Source organism: Malaya genurostris, chromosome 2, assembly GCF_030247185.1.
Source record: "Malaya genurostris strain Urasoe2022 chromosome 2, Malgen_1.1, whole genome shotgun sequence".
Classification (NCBI taxonomy): Eukaryota; Metazoa; Arthropoda; class Insecta; order Diptera; family Culicidae; genus Malaya; species Malaya genurostris.
In genome coordinates, this window is record NC_080571.1 from 110,203,418 (window position 1) to 110,218,581 (window position 15,164).

Below are 15,164 nucleotides of genomic sequence, written 5' to 3' on the forward strand. Positions count from 1 at the left end.
GTTAGAGAAAAACGTAATGCTTATACAACGCTACCGGGAAAAAATCATGATTTAATGAATATTATTCATGGTGAATATCAGTGTTGGTGATTGCCGATAATTTGACAGAAGCTGCTCGATATTTCTCGATATTGTATACAAAATTTTCAATCCGGTAGAAGATGCTACAAGAACTCGTGTCTCTCAATGCATGAACCGTGAGAGAATTTATTCTACATTTCTTCGCTCCACTTCGTACTCTGAGTATTTCATGGCCTTTAAAAAAATAAACAGTCTGATAATGAACGGTGCTGTGTGGAATTTACCAAGAGAGAATCACAAGTTGGCAATTATCGCAGATAATCGAATCGATAATTCTACTTGATGATTCTCATACTAGGTTGCAATATTTCAAGAACCTTGTGTGGAGCATTCACAAACATTTTCATTGACACAACTTATACAAAGGTTATATGCACATAGTTAGAATAAGCGGCAATAGTAAAACGATTCTATCACAATTATTAACTACCCATATAAAGGGTGATTTTTTAAGAGCTTGAGAACTTTTTTAAACAATAAAACGCATAAAATTTGCAAAATCTCATCGGTTCTTTATTTTAAACGTTAGATTGGTACATGACATTTACTTTTTGAAGATAATTTCATTTAAATGTTGACCGCGGCTGCGTCTTAGGTGGTCCATTCGGAAAATCCGCTTTTTTATCGACAAATTTTGTTCAGCGATGAGGCTCATTTCTGGTTGAATGGCTACGTAAATAAGCAAAATTGCCGCATTTGGAGTGAAGAGCAACCAGAAGCCGTTCAAGAACTGCCCATGCATCCCGAAAAATGCACTGTTTGGTGTGGTTTGTACGCTGGTGGAATCATTGGACCGTATTTTTTCAAAGATGCTGTTGGACGCAACGTTACAGTGAATGGCGATCGCTATCGTTCGATGCTAACAAACTTTTTGTTGCCAAAAATGGAAGAACTGAACTTGGTTGACATGTGGTTTCAACAAGATGGCGCTACATGCCACACAGCTCGCGATTCTATGGCCATTTTGAGGGAAAACTTCGGAGAACAATTCATCTCAAGAAATGGACCGGTAAGTTGGCCACCAAGATCATGCGATTTGACGCCTTTAGACTATTTTTTGTGGGGCTACGTCAAGTCTAAAGTCTACAGAAATAAGCCAGTAACTATTCCAGCTTTGGAAGACAACATTTCCGAAGAAATTCGGGCTATTCCGGCCGAAATGCTCGAAAAAGTTGCCCAAAATTGGACTTTCCGAATGGACCACCTAAGACGCAGCCGCGGTCAACATTTAAATGAAATTATCTTCAAAAAGTAAATGTCATGTACCAATCTAACGTTTAAAATAAAGAACCGATGAGATTTTGCAAATTTTATGCGTTTTATTGTTTAAAAAAGTTCTCAAGCTCTTAAAAAATCACCCTTTAGAATCGGATCGCGAAACGAGAATAAGCGACCGTTTGTTGCTTCAGAGAGAATTCCCAAAGCAGCGTGCTAACTCGTGATGCTCAGACAGGTTATCGAGAGAAATTCGCTCTCGCACTGGTGTCCATTCTATGTAAAATGAACCATACCGGTTTTTGTTGCTGCGATGATATTCATCTCTCTTTGATGGCACTGATTGAATCGTGTGAAAAGTTGGTAGAGGGCGTGACTCATGACGCTTTTTTGTCTTTCTCGTGCTCGTTCGTTCGGTTTTGATGCAGAGAGCGACCATGCATTCTCATTAGAGATGGTCGGATTTCTGGCATTTTCACCCGAAACCAGACACATAACCTTAATTCGGCGGATACAGGTCGGATTCGTGTACAGAAAAAAATTGTTTGTCGGGTTCGGGTCGGGTCGGATAACGATTTTTTTTTTTCATTTTAAACGGGTACGAGTCGGGTTAGGGAACAAAAATTTGGTCGAGTTCCGGGCATTTGAGTCCAACTACCAAAGTTTTTTCGGGTTCGGATAAAGATTTTTATTTTTTAGAGGGTACGGGTCGGGTTCGTGTCGGGTACGAGTAATTTTTTATAATTTTCGATCGGGTACGACTTGGGTTTGGGTTTAAGAAATCGCTTACCCGACAATCTCTAATTCTCACGTTACTAAAGCGCTATTCACACTAGGCCGTGACGTATCCGTAATGGGACCGCAACGTGCCGGGATTTATTTGTGAAAAATTCTCATCACACCATGCACTTTCCGTGTCGCTGCCGTTGCTATTAGTAACATACACAATCGTTGCATTTGATGTTTTTTTGTTCCTCACGAAAATGGCACATTTTTCCAACGAAGAATTGGCCGTAATTGCAATTGCTCTGAACGACGAAGATAATCAGCAGTTTAAAAACCAACAAAAGAAAGAAGAGCAGTTGAGGGTGAATTCGGCTGAAAAGTTCGTATCGTTTAATAGAAACACACATTTTTTTGCCAAAATTCGTTTTTATTATTCAACATAATTGCCATCAGAGGCGATACAGCGATTATAGCGATCTTCCAACTTTTCGATACCATTTTTGTAGTACGATTTGTCCTTTGCCTCAAAATAGGCCTCAGTTTCAGCGATTACCTCTTCATTGCTTCTAAATTTTTTACCAGCGAGCATTCTCTTGAGGTCTGAGAACAGGAAAAAGTCACTGGGGGCCAAATCTGGAGAAGACGGTGGATGAGGGAGCAATTCGAAGCCCAATTCGTTCAATTTCAGCATGGTTTTCATCGACTTGTGACATTGTGATTGTGAGCTCACGCGGCACCCATTTTGCACAAAGCTTTCTCATATCCAAATATTCGTGAATAATATGTCCAACACGTTCCTTTGATATCTTTAAGGTGTCAGCTATCTCGATCAACTTCACTTTACGGTCATTGAAAATCATTTTGTGGATTTGTTTCACGTTTTCATCGGTAACAGCCTCTTTTGGACGTCCACTGCATTCATCGTCTTCGGTGCTCATATGACTAATACGAAATTTTGCAAACCACTTACGAATTGTTGCTTCGCCCGGTGCAGAGTCTGGATAACACTCATTAAGCCATTTTTTGGTATCGGCGGCACTTTTTTTCATCAAAAAGTAGTGTTTCATCAACACACGAAATTCCTTTTTTTCCATTTTTTTTACAATAACAAAAGTAGCTTTACTCAAAATGCAATATCCCCACTCTCATAGAAACGATACGAACTTTTCAGCCGATCTGTTATATAAGCCGCTTGTGAATAACGAGATCAAGGAATATTTCCGAATTTCAGAAGCCTGTTTCAACTCGCTGTTGAGTAGAATTCATCCGTGTCTTAAGAAGCATGACACTACATTCCGATTAGCAGTGACTCCCCGAGAGAGGCCGGCAGTTTGTTTAGGATATTTTCATTGATTTATTAACAAGATTTTTTTGTAAATGTCAAGAAAACTCCAACCAAAAATTGTGTAACGATCATTAGGATAGCTTATAGTTTGTGTTCGTCTGATGATTTCCGATATTTAGCAATAGATTGTTCACGAGATATGTCGTGGGATCACCGATAAATTAATCGACGATGCAATGCCGAAACCAACAGAAGACATGTGGAAGAAGATTGCTAACAATTTTTGTGGAATTTCCGCTGTGTCTTGGAGCCTTTTCCTGTTCGGCGATGACTGAGTTGCCGGTGTGTGTGCATTGATTGTAATTTTATTTACCCTCTACTTTAATCATGTGGTCTTTCACTCAGGGATCCGGCATATAATCCATTTGCGTGTCACCGATATTTCTTATCGAATTTTTTGTACCGTTCTGACGGCGATCCGCACAAAAGATGATGAGAGAGTAAGAGCAAATGGAACAATTTCTTCTGTAGTGTGCTTGTGCAATAATGGAACTGATTGATTGATTTTGTTAATTTTCTGGCGCCCTTTCTCGACAAACGCGTTATGTAATTATCACTAGTCATTACATTACATTTTGGTTTGATAATTTCATCATTACTGACTTTTATTAGACATTGAATAACATTACTGATCCGCGTCTAAGGGTTCCTATTGATCCTTATATTCTATTTGGCGTTTATTATTACTACAATCAAATTATTAAACCCTGATTATTACGATCCACCCCACAGCTAGTTCACATATGGGACCAGCTGGAATGTTCCTGCTTGAAAGCCATTCGATAACCACTTGTCAGATTGTGACGAAATTTTGCACGTGTGAAGAATGTACTCTGAACTAGCAGGCGACTGTGTCCTTCGTGCACTAATTTCTAATCCGGCTAAAGCTGTACGACTGTATTTTGGTGTTTTTGGGTTATGGGGAGTTGACACCGCAGCAAACATTCTCGAATGTAAACTTTTTGTTATCTTATCTATTGTCACAATTGTCCACACTCACTAATTGCTTGCCAAACCAATATTCTTTTACCGTTAGATTCATCATCAATATTATCCATCTGATTTTTCGCACAGTACTTTATCGTGTAATTTACGGTTACTTGAAAAACCGACTAGTGTAAATTGGCCAAGTGTCATACACCATTCAACTCAGTGTGTGTGTGTGTGTGTATGTCAAATAATCTCACTAGGTTTTCTAGGAGATGCCTGAACCGATTTTGACAAACATAGATTCAAACATAGGTCTCGTGGTCCCATACGGAATTCCTGAATTTCATCCGGATCCGACTTCCGGTTCCGGAGTTATAGGGTAAAGTGTGTTCAATATTGTACACCGTCACTTAAACCGGCGAAACAAAAAACGTAAAAAAAATCTTAACTGGTCCCAAAACTACACAAATCGATAGTCATTATCAGTAGGCAACTAAACAAACCGATTCCGGCTATCTTGGTTCCCGGTATCCGGTTCCGGAAGTACCGGAATTAGTGGTTATATATACCAAAATGGATCTCACTCACTTTTCTCAGCGATGGTTTGACCGATTTCCACAAACTTACATTCAAATGAAAGATCTCGTGATCCCCTACAGAATTCCTGAATTTCATCCGGATCCGACTTTCGGTTCCGGAATTATAGGGAAAAGTGTGTTCAATATTGTACACCGTTATTAAACTGGCCGAACAAAAACCGTATAAAATGTTATAAACTGGACTCTAAACCGTTATTCCAAATCTAAGGGTCAACTGAAAGGTCTCATGGTCCTACCAAAAATTACTGCATATTTTCGGATACAACAAACATTTAAATCGTAATTTAAAGTGCGTACTAGTAGAGTTTGTATGTCATGTTAGTTGATGGCCGTACGAACCGACTTTGTTCTCGGGTTCCGGTGCCGGAAGTGCATATAATAGTGAACCCACTTCGTTTTCTTAAGAATGACCTACGCAATCAAAGCACTGTTTTATTATGTATGTTATGCATAAACAATCTCTTGGTTTCTTTCAAAAATCGAAGAGAAAAATTTTGAATAGAACACCACAATATTATATGTACATGAGAAAGGCATCATTACACCACTAGGTGGATTAAAACAGGTTTTCTTCTGTTTCTTGAAAATCTTCAGTCCATTTCGCGTTTTTGTGCTATCTACGATATACTTCATGAGGTGCCCAGTCTTTTGACCACGAAAGCACCCCTTTGGCGGATGAAGTCTTGCAATATTTTCAGATCCAGGTTTTTGGTTTACAGTGCCAGCTACACGTTCAGATTTTTCTTTGTCCTGAAAGGTAAACTACTCACCATACTTTCGAATCGCGCTTTGAGCTGTTCCAATGCTTTCACTTTCAATTTAACTAACTCTGTTAAACGTTGGGACTAATGCACAATTTGTGCACGATCTCCTAGTGCTTTTTCCGGGAAATGTTCTGCATTTTCAGAAAAGCTTAATTTTACTACGTTAACCTGATAACGTATGCGACATTGCCCTCCCACCTTTTTGAATTCGTAAATAATTCAACTTCTTGTGTTTCATCATCATTTTTTCATTCAGTGTTGTTAGCCTAAATTTTCGCCGGAACATTTTTTTTTTGTTTTTTCCTTTGCTTCTTTCGGGGCACAAAACCCGAAAATGTGAATATTATTCAAATATCATATCAAATTTCATAAATGAAAATGAATGGAAAAGACCGTATTTGTACCGTATAGTTATGTTTTTCTTTCTCGATTTTTTTCGGCGATACTCACAACGTTGTTATGGTTCCAGAATATGTATGCCGGTGGCTCAGGGGAGTCCTTTACTACGCACGTTAAATTTATCGTCGAACCGCTTTCGATGTACAGATCCGGAGCTCCAATTATTTCCGTTGAAGGCTCTGAAAGGATAAAGAAGAAAAAAAGCAAAGTATGAATATAAACAGCAAAAACTGGCGGGGGCAGGTTGCTGCCGATGGGATATAAGTCAAAAGGTCTAAGCAAGGAATTTAAATTCCACGAGTCCAGGTGGAATAAAAACAAATTTGCGAAAAAAATTTTTTTCTCGTTTACTAGCTTACACGTAAATTGATTACGATCGCTGGATGGACGGAATCGGACAAAGTCTGTTCGGTTTAATGAGGGTAAGTAAAGTTTTTGCAATCTTTCACGTATTTAAATATCCTCTCGTTAGGGAACATATTACTCATATTACAGTGATGACAAAAAAAAAGGTTTATTGAAAGATTTTCAGTCATTCAGAGATTGTACAGTAAAGTAGCATTGAAATTATCGTAATTTCAGGATAAAAATATTTGTATACTCATTGATAATAGTTTCCGTAGTTATACACACCTAGAACAAATCGAGTAAATTTACGTCTTTTGAGACCGACGTATTCGAGTGTCAAAAATGATTCATTTTTACAGTTGATCTCCGGTATCGATGCGGAGACCGCCGCAGTGGATGTTCCTGAGAATTTAGTGCACATTAACACATTTTTGGTTACTCCAGATATGATTGTTGCCGCAGCGAAGAAGTTGAAACGATCGTTCTCGGCCGGACCAGATGGCATACCTGCAGCGGTGTACAGGTGTACATTGGGCTTCTGCTTTAGCCGATCCTTTGTGCACTATATTTAACAAATCATTTGAGCAAGGTATCTTTCCGATGACTTGGAAGCAGTCTTTCATGTTTCCTGTATACAAGAGCGGTGATCGTACAAATGTTAGAAATTATTGAGGCATAACTAATTTATCAGCTGCCTCTAAACTGTTCGAAATAATTGTGAGCACTGAGGTACTTTTTCGTACTAAAAATTACATCTCTATTGATCGGCATGAATTTATGCCTGGTCGTTCAGTCAGCACGAATCTCTTAGATTTCACTTCCAGTTGTTTTTTCGAGTTTGGAGAATAAAGTACAAATGGATGCAGTATACACTGATCTGAAAGCAGTTTTCGACCGAATTGACCACCGAATACTCTTGTGCAAGATGTTGCAGCTGGGCGCCACACAAAAGTTTACTGACTGGCTACGCTCATACTTATGTGGTAGAGTCCTGCGAATTAAGCTCGGCTCTAGTGTATCATCTTCGTTCTCAAATTTATCAGGAGTTCCTCAAGGCAGCAATATGGGTCCACTTTTGTTTTTGCTGTTCTTCAACGATGCTGTTTCGGTGCTCGGAGTTGGCTGCAGATTAGTATATGCCGATGATTTGAAATTATATCTTGAAGTTCGCTCTATTGACGACTACATCCGGCTTCAAAAACTTCTAGATACATTTGTCGCCTGGTGTCGTAGAAACTGGTTGATTGTCAGCATTTCAAAATTCCAGGTCATAACGAATACTGAACCCAATTCGATTCGACTATGCAATTGATGGACAAACGCTCCAGAGAGTTGACCATGTTGATGACCCTGGTGTTTTGTTAGATGCCAAACTTACCTTCAATCTGCATCGTTCATCTATAATTTCAAAAGCGACACGGCAACTAGGTTTTATTGCAAAGATCGGGCGGGACTTCAAAGATCCGTATTGTTTGAAGGCGTTATATTGCTCTTTGGTTCGTCCAATACTGGAAAATGCTAGCGTAATTTGGAGTCCTTATCAACTTACATGGAACTTACGGATTGAGCGCGTTCAGAAACGATTTGTTCGTTTTGCTCTAAGAAATCTTCCCTGGCAGAACCCGCTTGAGCTTCCACCATACCACGATCGCCTGAACAATTCATTTAACAGTTCGGCTGAAAAGTTCGTATCGTTTAATAGAAACACACATTTTTTTGCCAAAATTCGTTTTTATTATTCAACATAATTGCCATCAGAAGCGATACAGCGATTATAGCGATCTTCCAACTTTTCGATACCATTTTTGTAGTACGATTTGTCCTTTGCCTCAAAATAGGCCTCAGTTTCAGCGAATACCTCTTCATTGCTTCTAAATTCACTGGGGGTCAAATCTGGAGAATACGGTGGATGAGGGAGCAATTCGAAGCCCAATTCGTTCAATTTCAGCATGGTTTTCATCGACTTGTGACACGGTGCATTGTCTTGATGAAACAAAACTTTTTTCTTCTTCAAATGAGGCCGTTTTTTGAAATTTCGTCCTTCAAACGCTCTAATAACGCTATATAATAGTCACTGTTGATGGTTTTTCCCTTTTCAAGGTAGTCGATGAAAATTATACCATGCGAATCCCAAAATACAGACGCCATAACCTTACCGGCCGATTGTTGAGTCTTTCCACGCTTTGGGTTCGGTTCATCGCGTGCAGTCCACTCAGCTGACTGTCGATTGGACTCCGGAGTGAAGTGATGGAGCCATGTTTCGTCCATTGTTATATATCGACGAAAAAAATCGGTTTTATTTCGATATAACAGCTCCAAACACTGCTCAGAATCATCAATTCGTTGTTGTTTTTGATCGATTGTGAGCTTACGCGACACCCATTTTGCACAAAGCTTTCTCATATCCAAATATTCGGAATAATATGTCCAACACGTTCCTTTGATATCTTTAGGGTGTCAGCTATCTCGATCAACTTCACTTTACGGTCATTGAAAATCATTTTGTGGATTTTTTTCACGTTTTCATCGGTAACAGCCTCTTTTGGACGTCCACTGCGTTCATCGTCTTCGGTGCTCATATGACCAGTACGAAATTTTGCAAACCACTTACGAATTGTTGCTTCGCCCGGTGCAGAGTCTGGATAACACTCATCAAGCCATTTTTTGGTATCGGCGGCACTTTTTTTCATCAAAAAGTAGTGTTTCATCAACACACGAAATTACTTTTTTTCCATTTTTTTCACAATAACAAAAGTAGCTTCACTCAAAATGCAATATCTCACAAACTAATAATCAGACAGCTGTCAAATTTATACACGTATCTTTTGAAGGTTGGTACTAACTGAAAATGGTATGGATTTAATTCTAGTGGCGCCCTCTCATAGAAACGATACGAACTTTTCAGCCGATCTGTTATGTACATTTCACAATATTCAGTTGCCTGAAGAATGTTAGATTGTTTTGTATATGTATATAAATTGAAATTTCCATCATTATGCAAAAACCTTTTTTCACGCGATCATCGCGTAAATTAAATAAAAAATCGCGTTACTTCAAATAAAACGCGTAAAAAAAGTCGCGTAAATTGAGGTTTTAGTGTAAATCCATCAGTGAATGACTATTTTGTAAGTGTTCAAAAGTATGACAGAAAAAGGTTACGCGTCTAGCCGGCCCCGTATAGTGAGAGTACAACATTTTTTATGTCTAAAAAAATTTTCTGTTATTTACGAGTTCGCTAGTATGGCTTCTGATAGTTTCACAAATACCGTGCCAGGAGTCTTTCTTAGGTAGCAAATTAGCAATTGTAAACTTGAACTGAAATGGCATAAAACAATATAATTGTCAAGTGAAGCGAATTATAGACTAGCGATAGCAAACAACCACCTTCTCTAATTTATGCATCCAAACCTGTATCGGTTGCGCAGAAACAAGTTCTCCCATTCATCACCCTCCAATAAATTCTAAAAGCATTGCATTAAAATGGGCACTCGCTTAAATTAAATCTATCGATAATAGTACCGAAATTTTGGTCGTATTTGAATGTGCTGCCAGGAGCAAGAAGGGAAAGCGAAGCCCCGATAACGGTGGCGAGAGCACATTAAGCGGCCATAAATCGATTACCGTTCCGTTCATGTGTTCATGTGGGTGCATTTTAAAATTTTCGCCCGATGAAGTGTGAGTCACACACAAGGGCTGTTGCCGCACGTTTAGTGTTCCCATCGGCCGTTGATAACGGTTGGCCAGCTGGTACCGCAGAACGTGGTTACCGATTGGTTAGTTTAGTACAGTGCCTGTGGTTTGCCGGGCAGGAGCAGACTTTAGTGCTCGCCCCCGCAACTGCACACACTAGCCCAGTCCCAGTTTTTAAAATAGAACGGCTCACCGGTCCGCACTCGGTCGATATTTATTGGAATCTTGGAAAATTTTAGAATATCGAGGATTGCCTCTATGCTACTTGCTTTGTAGTGCGGTCTACGGTATCATGTTACATTTTACCAAGGAGTTAATTGTTCCCAAGTGTACAAAGAGCCAATAACGAACTTCGGTTCAATTTGCTTTCAAGTTTCGGATCTATGCTAGCATGATTTATTCTTTCTGAATGGAAATTTAATGTGTGTAAAGAAGAAAAATTGGTGTTACACAGTTTCACAAGTCAATTGCTACCTGACAGTAGTTATTTACAGTTCAATAAATATTTATGACCATGATCTCGTTTCGAAACTTGCGCCATTACCGACATTGATAGGCTGACTTTCAGTTGGGCCTTGTGTTCTCTCTGGCTTAGACTCGCATTCCTCAAAGCAAGCAGCAGAGCCTTCAATTGGAAAAGTTACTCGAGCCGAACGGGAAATCTGGTTCTTGTCCCTACATTTTACCCAGGCACCCCGACATGAGCGACCATAAATGGAAAGTTTGCATTCCCTCACCCCAAACTGACGTTAAAGCGCTAGTCGAGCGCACAGTCGAGCGATTCTGAATGTGACTCCAACGTTTTTAAGACTTTCAGATTCGTCCGAAACCGATGCCCCGACCTGGGGTGCCTTGAGCGGAGAATGTTTGTACCGGGCTGATTGTCGCACCCGAGGTCAGAGTGGACCGAGAATCTGTACAACCTGGCACGTAGCGGTGTGCCCGACCTAGCAGTAAAGTACGATTGCTCAACGGTTGTTTCTTGTGGGTGAATCAGTGGCCATATACATAGAAACAACGCATAAATTTTCCAACAGTTTGCAATCACTGGCCCAGAAAATGTTTACACACGATGTGGGTGGGTGGGTGAGTTGGGTGCCATTGTAACCAGGAGACCCTACCGACTGGCCATCGTGATGTGTTGTGTCATTTCAACTGGGTGAAAATTCGTATCGAACTAAAACATGCAAACGACCTTTCATGTAGCAATCCGTACGAGATTGGCGCGTCACAAACGCACCGACAAAAATCAATATCAAACCATCCTGATCTCGACACACGACGCACGACACGGTTTCGAATTTGCTTCTAGCTCAGTCTGTTTCTTTTTTTGCGGAATGTCAGTATATTGCTTTTGGAACGATGGGGCGTTGCTTATTTTTGGATGTTGGGCTCTGTAAATGACACGGAAATGGAAATTTTCCTGAAATTGGTTTGTAAAACTCTCAACTATGGATCAATTGGAAAGCTGAACATTATTTCAGCAACTAACGCTGCAATTATTCAATAACACAGATGTTAATTGCGGAAAGCTGCAGATTTTTAACAGTTTCACTTATTATCAAATGTTAAATGGACATTTTTGAAATGCATGTACTATTTGAACAATTCTAGAAATTACCAGCCAAAGAAGGGGCAAAATAAGAATTGACTTTTTTTCACACGTTTCCAGAATGGCAAACCATCTGTTTTTGCACGGATGAAAGACCAATTGAACTCATGACTGATTTTTATAAAAGGCGTTTTTATTTTCGCATTCACTTTCTTAAAATCATGATAACTCGGAGTAAATTGTACAAAAATAATGTTCAGAAAGAAGTTTTAGGAAACACTGAACACTTTTTGAAGAACAAGAAAATCATCCAAAAACTATACGTATACAGAAAATATATTTTTAGTATTTTTCTGAATAATTTTTGTTTAAAACTTCAAATCAAAACCGATATTTTGGAACAATTTTGGTTAGTGCAAATTGAAAAATGGCGAAGTTACAGCTAAAACAGTTTACCAACATTTAGACACTAGAATATAATTTTACAGATCAAAAGAAATAAATTTGCTCATAATGATATCTCTCCTAGAAGCAGCCGTTATTTTAGACATAAAGTAAAAGAACTCGGGTTTTTATGTTGCTTTGCACCGTTTAATTTATTCAAACGTCGCACAGTGGTCCAAAATTGAAAAACCTGTTTTAATCCACCTAGCGGTGTAATGATGCCTCATATTTTTCATATTCCCAAAATAAAATATTTCGGCTATCAAAATTCAATGCCTGAACAAAAGAAGAATTACATGGTTCATTCGAGAGATTTCGTTTATTTTTTCATCGTCTTGTATAGGAACACGCTCTTTATAATATCATTTCTACACATATCCGCTATAATTCAGGAATTGAAAGCTTGATCGGGAATAAATTCATAAGACAAAGAGAAATTGTTTGATTGATAAGACCATGTCAACTATTCGTCTTGATCAGCATAATAAGCAAATCATATGAATCCATACGAATTCAGGAACTTTGAACTTTGTATGGGGCCATAACATATTTTATTTGAATCTGAGTTTGTGAAAATTAGGTTGGCAATCTTAAAGCAACAAAAATGACAATATATGTAACCCACACATACAACATATTGATTCGATTGGTATATGCCATTTGTCCCTACAGGCCTAGGATCATAGGTCGATTTTCAAGGTAACTGCATATAGCTTTTCTTTATGAAATGGCTAAAAAATTCATGAATTTTGTATAGGACCTTAGGGCCTTTCAACCTCAGTTTGTGAAAATCGGGTAAGCTTTCTCCAAGAAAATTGAATGAAATTATGTTCACAGTTTTGGCACATCCTGTAAATCCGGAACCAGAAGTATGGGACCACGAGACCTTTCATTTGAATCTAACCTTGTAAAATCGGTTCAACCATCTCGGAGTAATGCGAGTGACATTATTTTCACATTTTTGGTGTTTTATTTTCACATTTTTTATGCATATCACTCTGTAATTCCGGAACCGAAAGTTGGACACAAATGAAATATCGGAACATAATATGAGATTATAAGACCTTTCATATGAATCTAAAATTGTGAAAATCGGTTAACCCATCTCCGAGAAAAACGAGTGACATTATTTTCACATTTCTGGTATATATCACCCTGTAATTACTGAACCGGAAGTCGGATCCGCATGATATTTCGGAACTTTCTATGGTGCCATAAAACCTTCCATTTGAATCTAATACCGTTTTCGTTTTAGAACCTACACGCGGGCAACTCTGAATCCGAGTAAAACGAACACGTGTTACGCGCCCTAGACAACAACTCATATCAAATAGAAAAAATAAACAAACTCGCATGGACGCGTGGTGCGACCCGAGAAAATTTTCAGAGCGAAACTACGCGATTGGAGTCCGATCTAGAGCGACACCAGGTTGCTAAAACAATCTTATCAAAAGTTGTTTTGGCGACTCTGGGTCAGCTCTCGGGCTGCTCTGATCAATAAACGAAAACGGTATACGTTTGTTAAAATCGGTTCAACCATCCCAGAGTGACATTATTATCACATTTTTTATGTATTACTTTCACATTTTTATGCATATCACTCTGTATTTCCGGAATCAGAATTTGGATTTAAATGATATTCAGGAAATTCGTATATAAATATGAGTTTGAGAAAATCGATTTAGTCATCTCGGAGAAAAGTGAGTTACGTTATTTTCACATTTTTAATGCATTATTTTCCCATTTTTGATGCATATCACCCTGCAATTCCGGAAGCGAAAGTAGGATCCAAATCATATTCAGGAATTTTGTATGCGACTATGAGACCTTTCATTTAAATCTAAGATTGTGAAGGTTTAGCACTCTCCGAGAAAAGTGAATGTCATTATTTTCACATATTTGGAGCATATCACCCTGTACTTCCGGAACCGGAAGTCGGATTCAAATGAAATTTAGGAACTATGTATGGGACCATGATACCTTTCATTTAAATCTAAGTTTGTGAAAATCGGTTCAGCCATCTCCGAGTAAAAAGGTTGACATTATTTTCACATTTTTTATGTATATCACCCTGTAATTCCGGTACCGGAAGTCGGATCCAAATGAATTCAGGAACTTTGTATGGAATCGTGACCATGAATCTTTTCATTAGAGTCTAAGTTTGAGAAAATCGGTTTAGCCATCTACGAGAAAAGTTAGTGACATTATTTTCACATTTTTATTGCATTATTTTCACATTTTTATGCATATCACCCTGTAATTACGAAACCGGAAGTCGGATAAAAATAGAATTCTAGAGCTTTGTATGGGACCGTAGGGCCTTTCATTTGAATCTAAGTTTGTGAAAATCGGTTCTGCCATCTCCGAGAAAAGTGAGTGACATTATTTTCACATTTTGGTACATATCACCCTGTAGCTCCGGAACCGGGAGTCGGATCCAAATGAATTCAGGAACTTTGTATGGGGCTATGAGACCTTTCATTTGAATCTAACCTTGTAAAATAGGTCAAGCCATCTCTGAGAAAAGTGAGTGACATTTTTTTTTCACATTTTTAATGCATTATTTTCCCCTTTTTGGTGCATATCAGCCTGTAATTCCGGAACCGAAAGTCGGATGCTAATGAAGTTCAGGAACTTTGTATGGGACCATGAGACCTTTCATTTGAATCTAAGTTTGTGAAAATCGGTCAAGCCATCTCGGAGAAAAGTGAGTGACATTTTTTTCACAATTTTTGTACATATCACCCTGTAGCTCCGGAACCGGAAGTCGGATCCAAAGGAAATTCAGGAACTTTGTATGGGGCTATGAGTCCTTTCATTTGAATTTAAGTTTGTGAAAATCGGTTGAGCCATCTCCGAGAAGAGTGACTGAGAATATTTGTCACACACACATACACACACAGACATTTGCTTCGTCGAGCTGAGTCGAATGGTATATGACATTCGGCCCTCCGGGCCTCTTTTCAAAAGTCGGTTTTTGCAGTGATAGTATAGCCTTTCTATATGAGAAAGGCAAAAAGACTGTACTGACTTTCACTGATTTTCAAGAGCTATCGTGTCTTCGAAGAAGT

General features: G+C 38.8%; 1 protein-coding gene across 2 annotated transcripts in view; it reads right to left on the reverse strand.

The window, feature by feature from the left end:
* Positions 1-6,056: 6,056 nt before the first annotated feature.
* LOC131427101 (zwei Ig domain protein zig-8-like) overlaps positions 6,057-15,164 on the reverse strand; it is a 711,113-nt gene continuing 702,005 nt past the window's right edge. For both annotated transcript variants that reach the window (XM_058590024.1, XM_058590025.1), the window contains one exon: positions 6,057-6,238. In XM_058590024.1, coding sequence (XP_058446007.1) covers positions 6,072-6,238 — 167 coding nt within the window. In that variant the 3' untranslated portion in view covers positions 6,057-6,071. The remainder of the gene's footprint in view (positions 6,239-15,164) is intronic.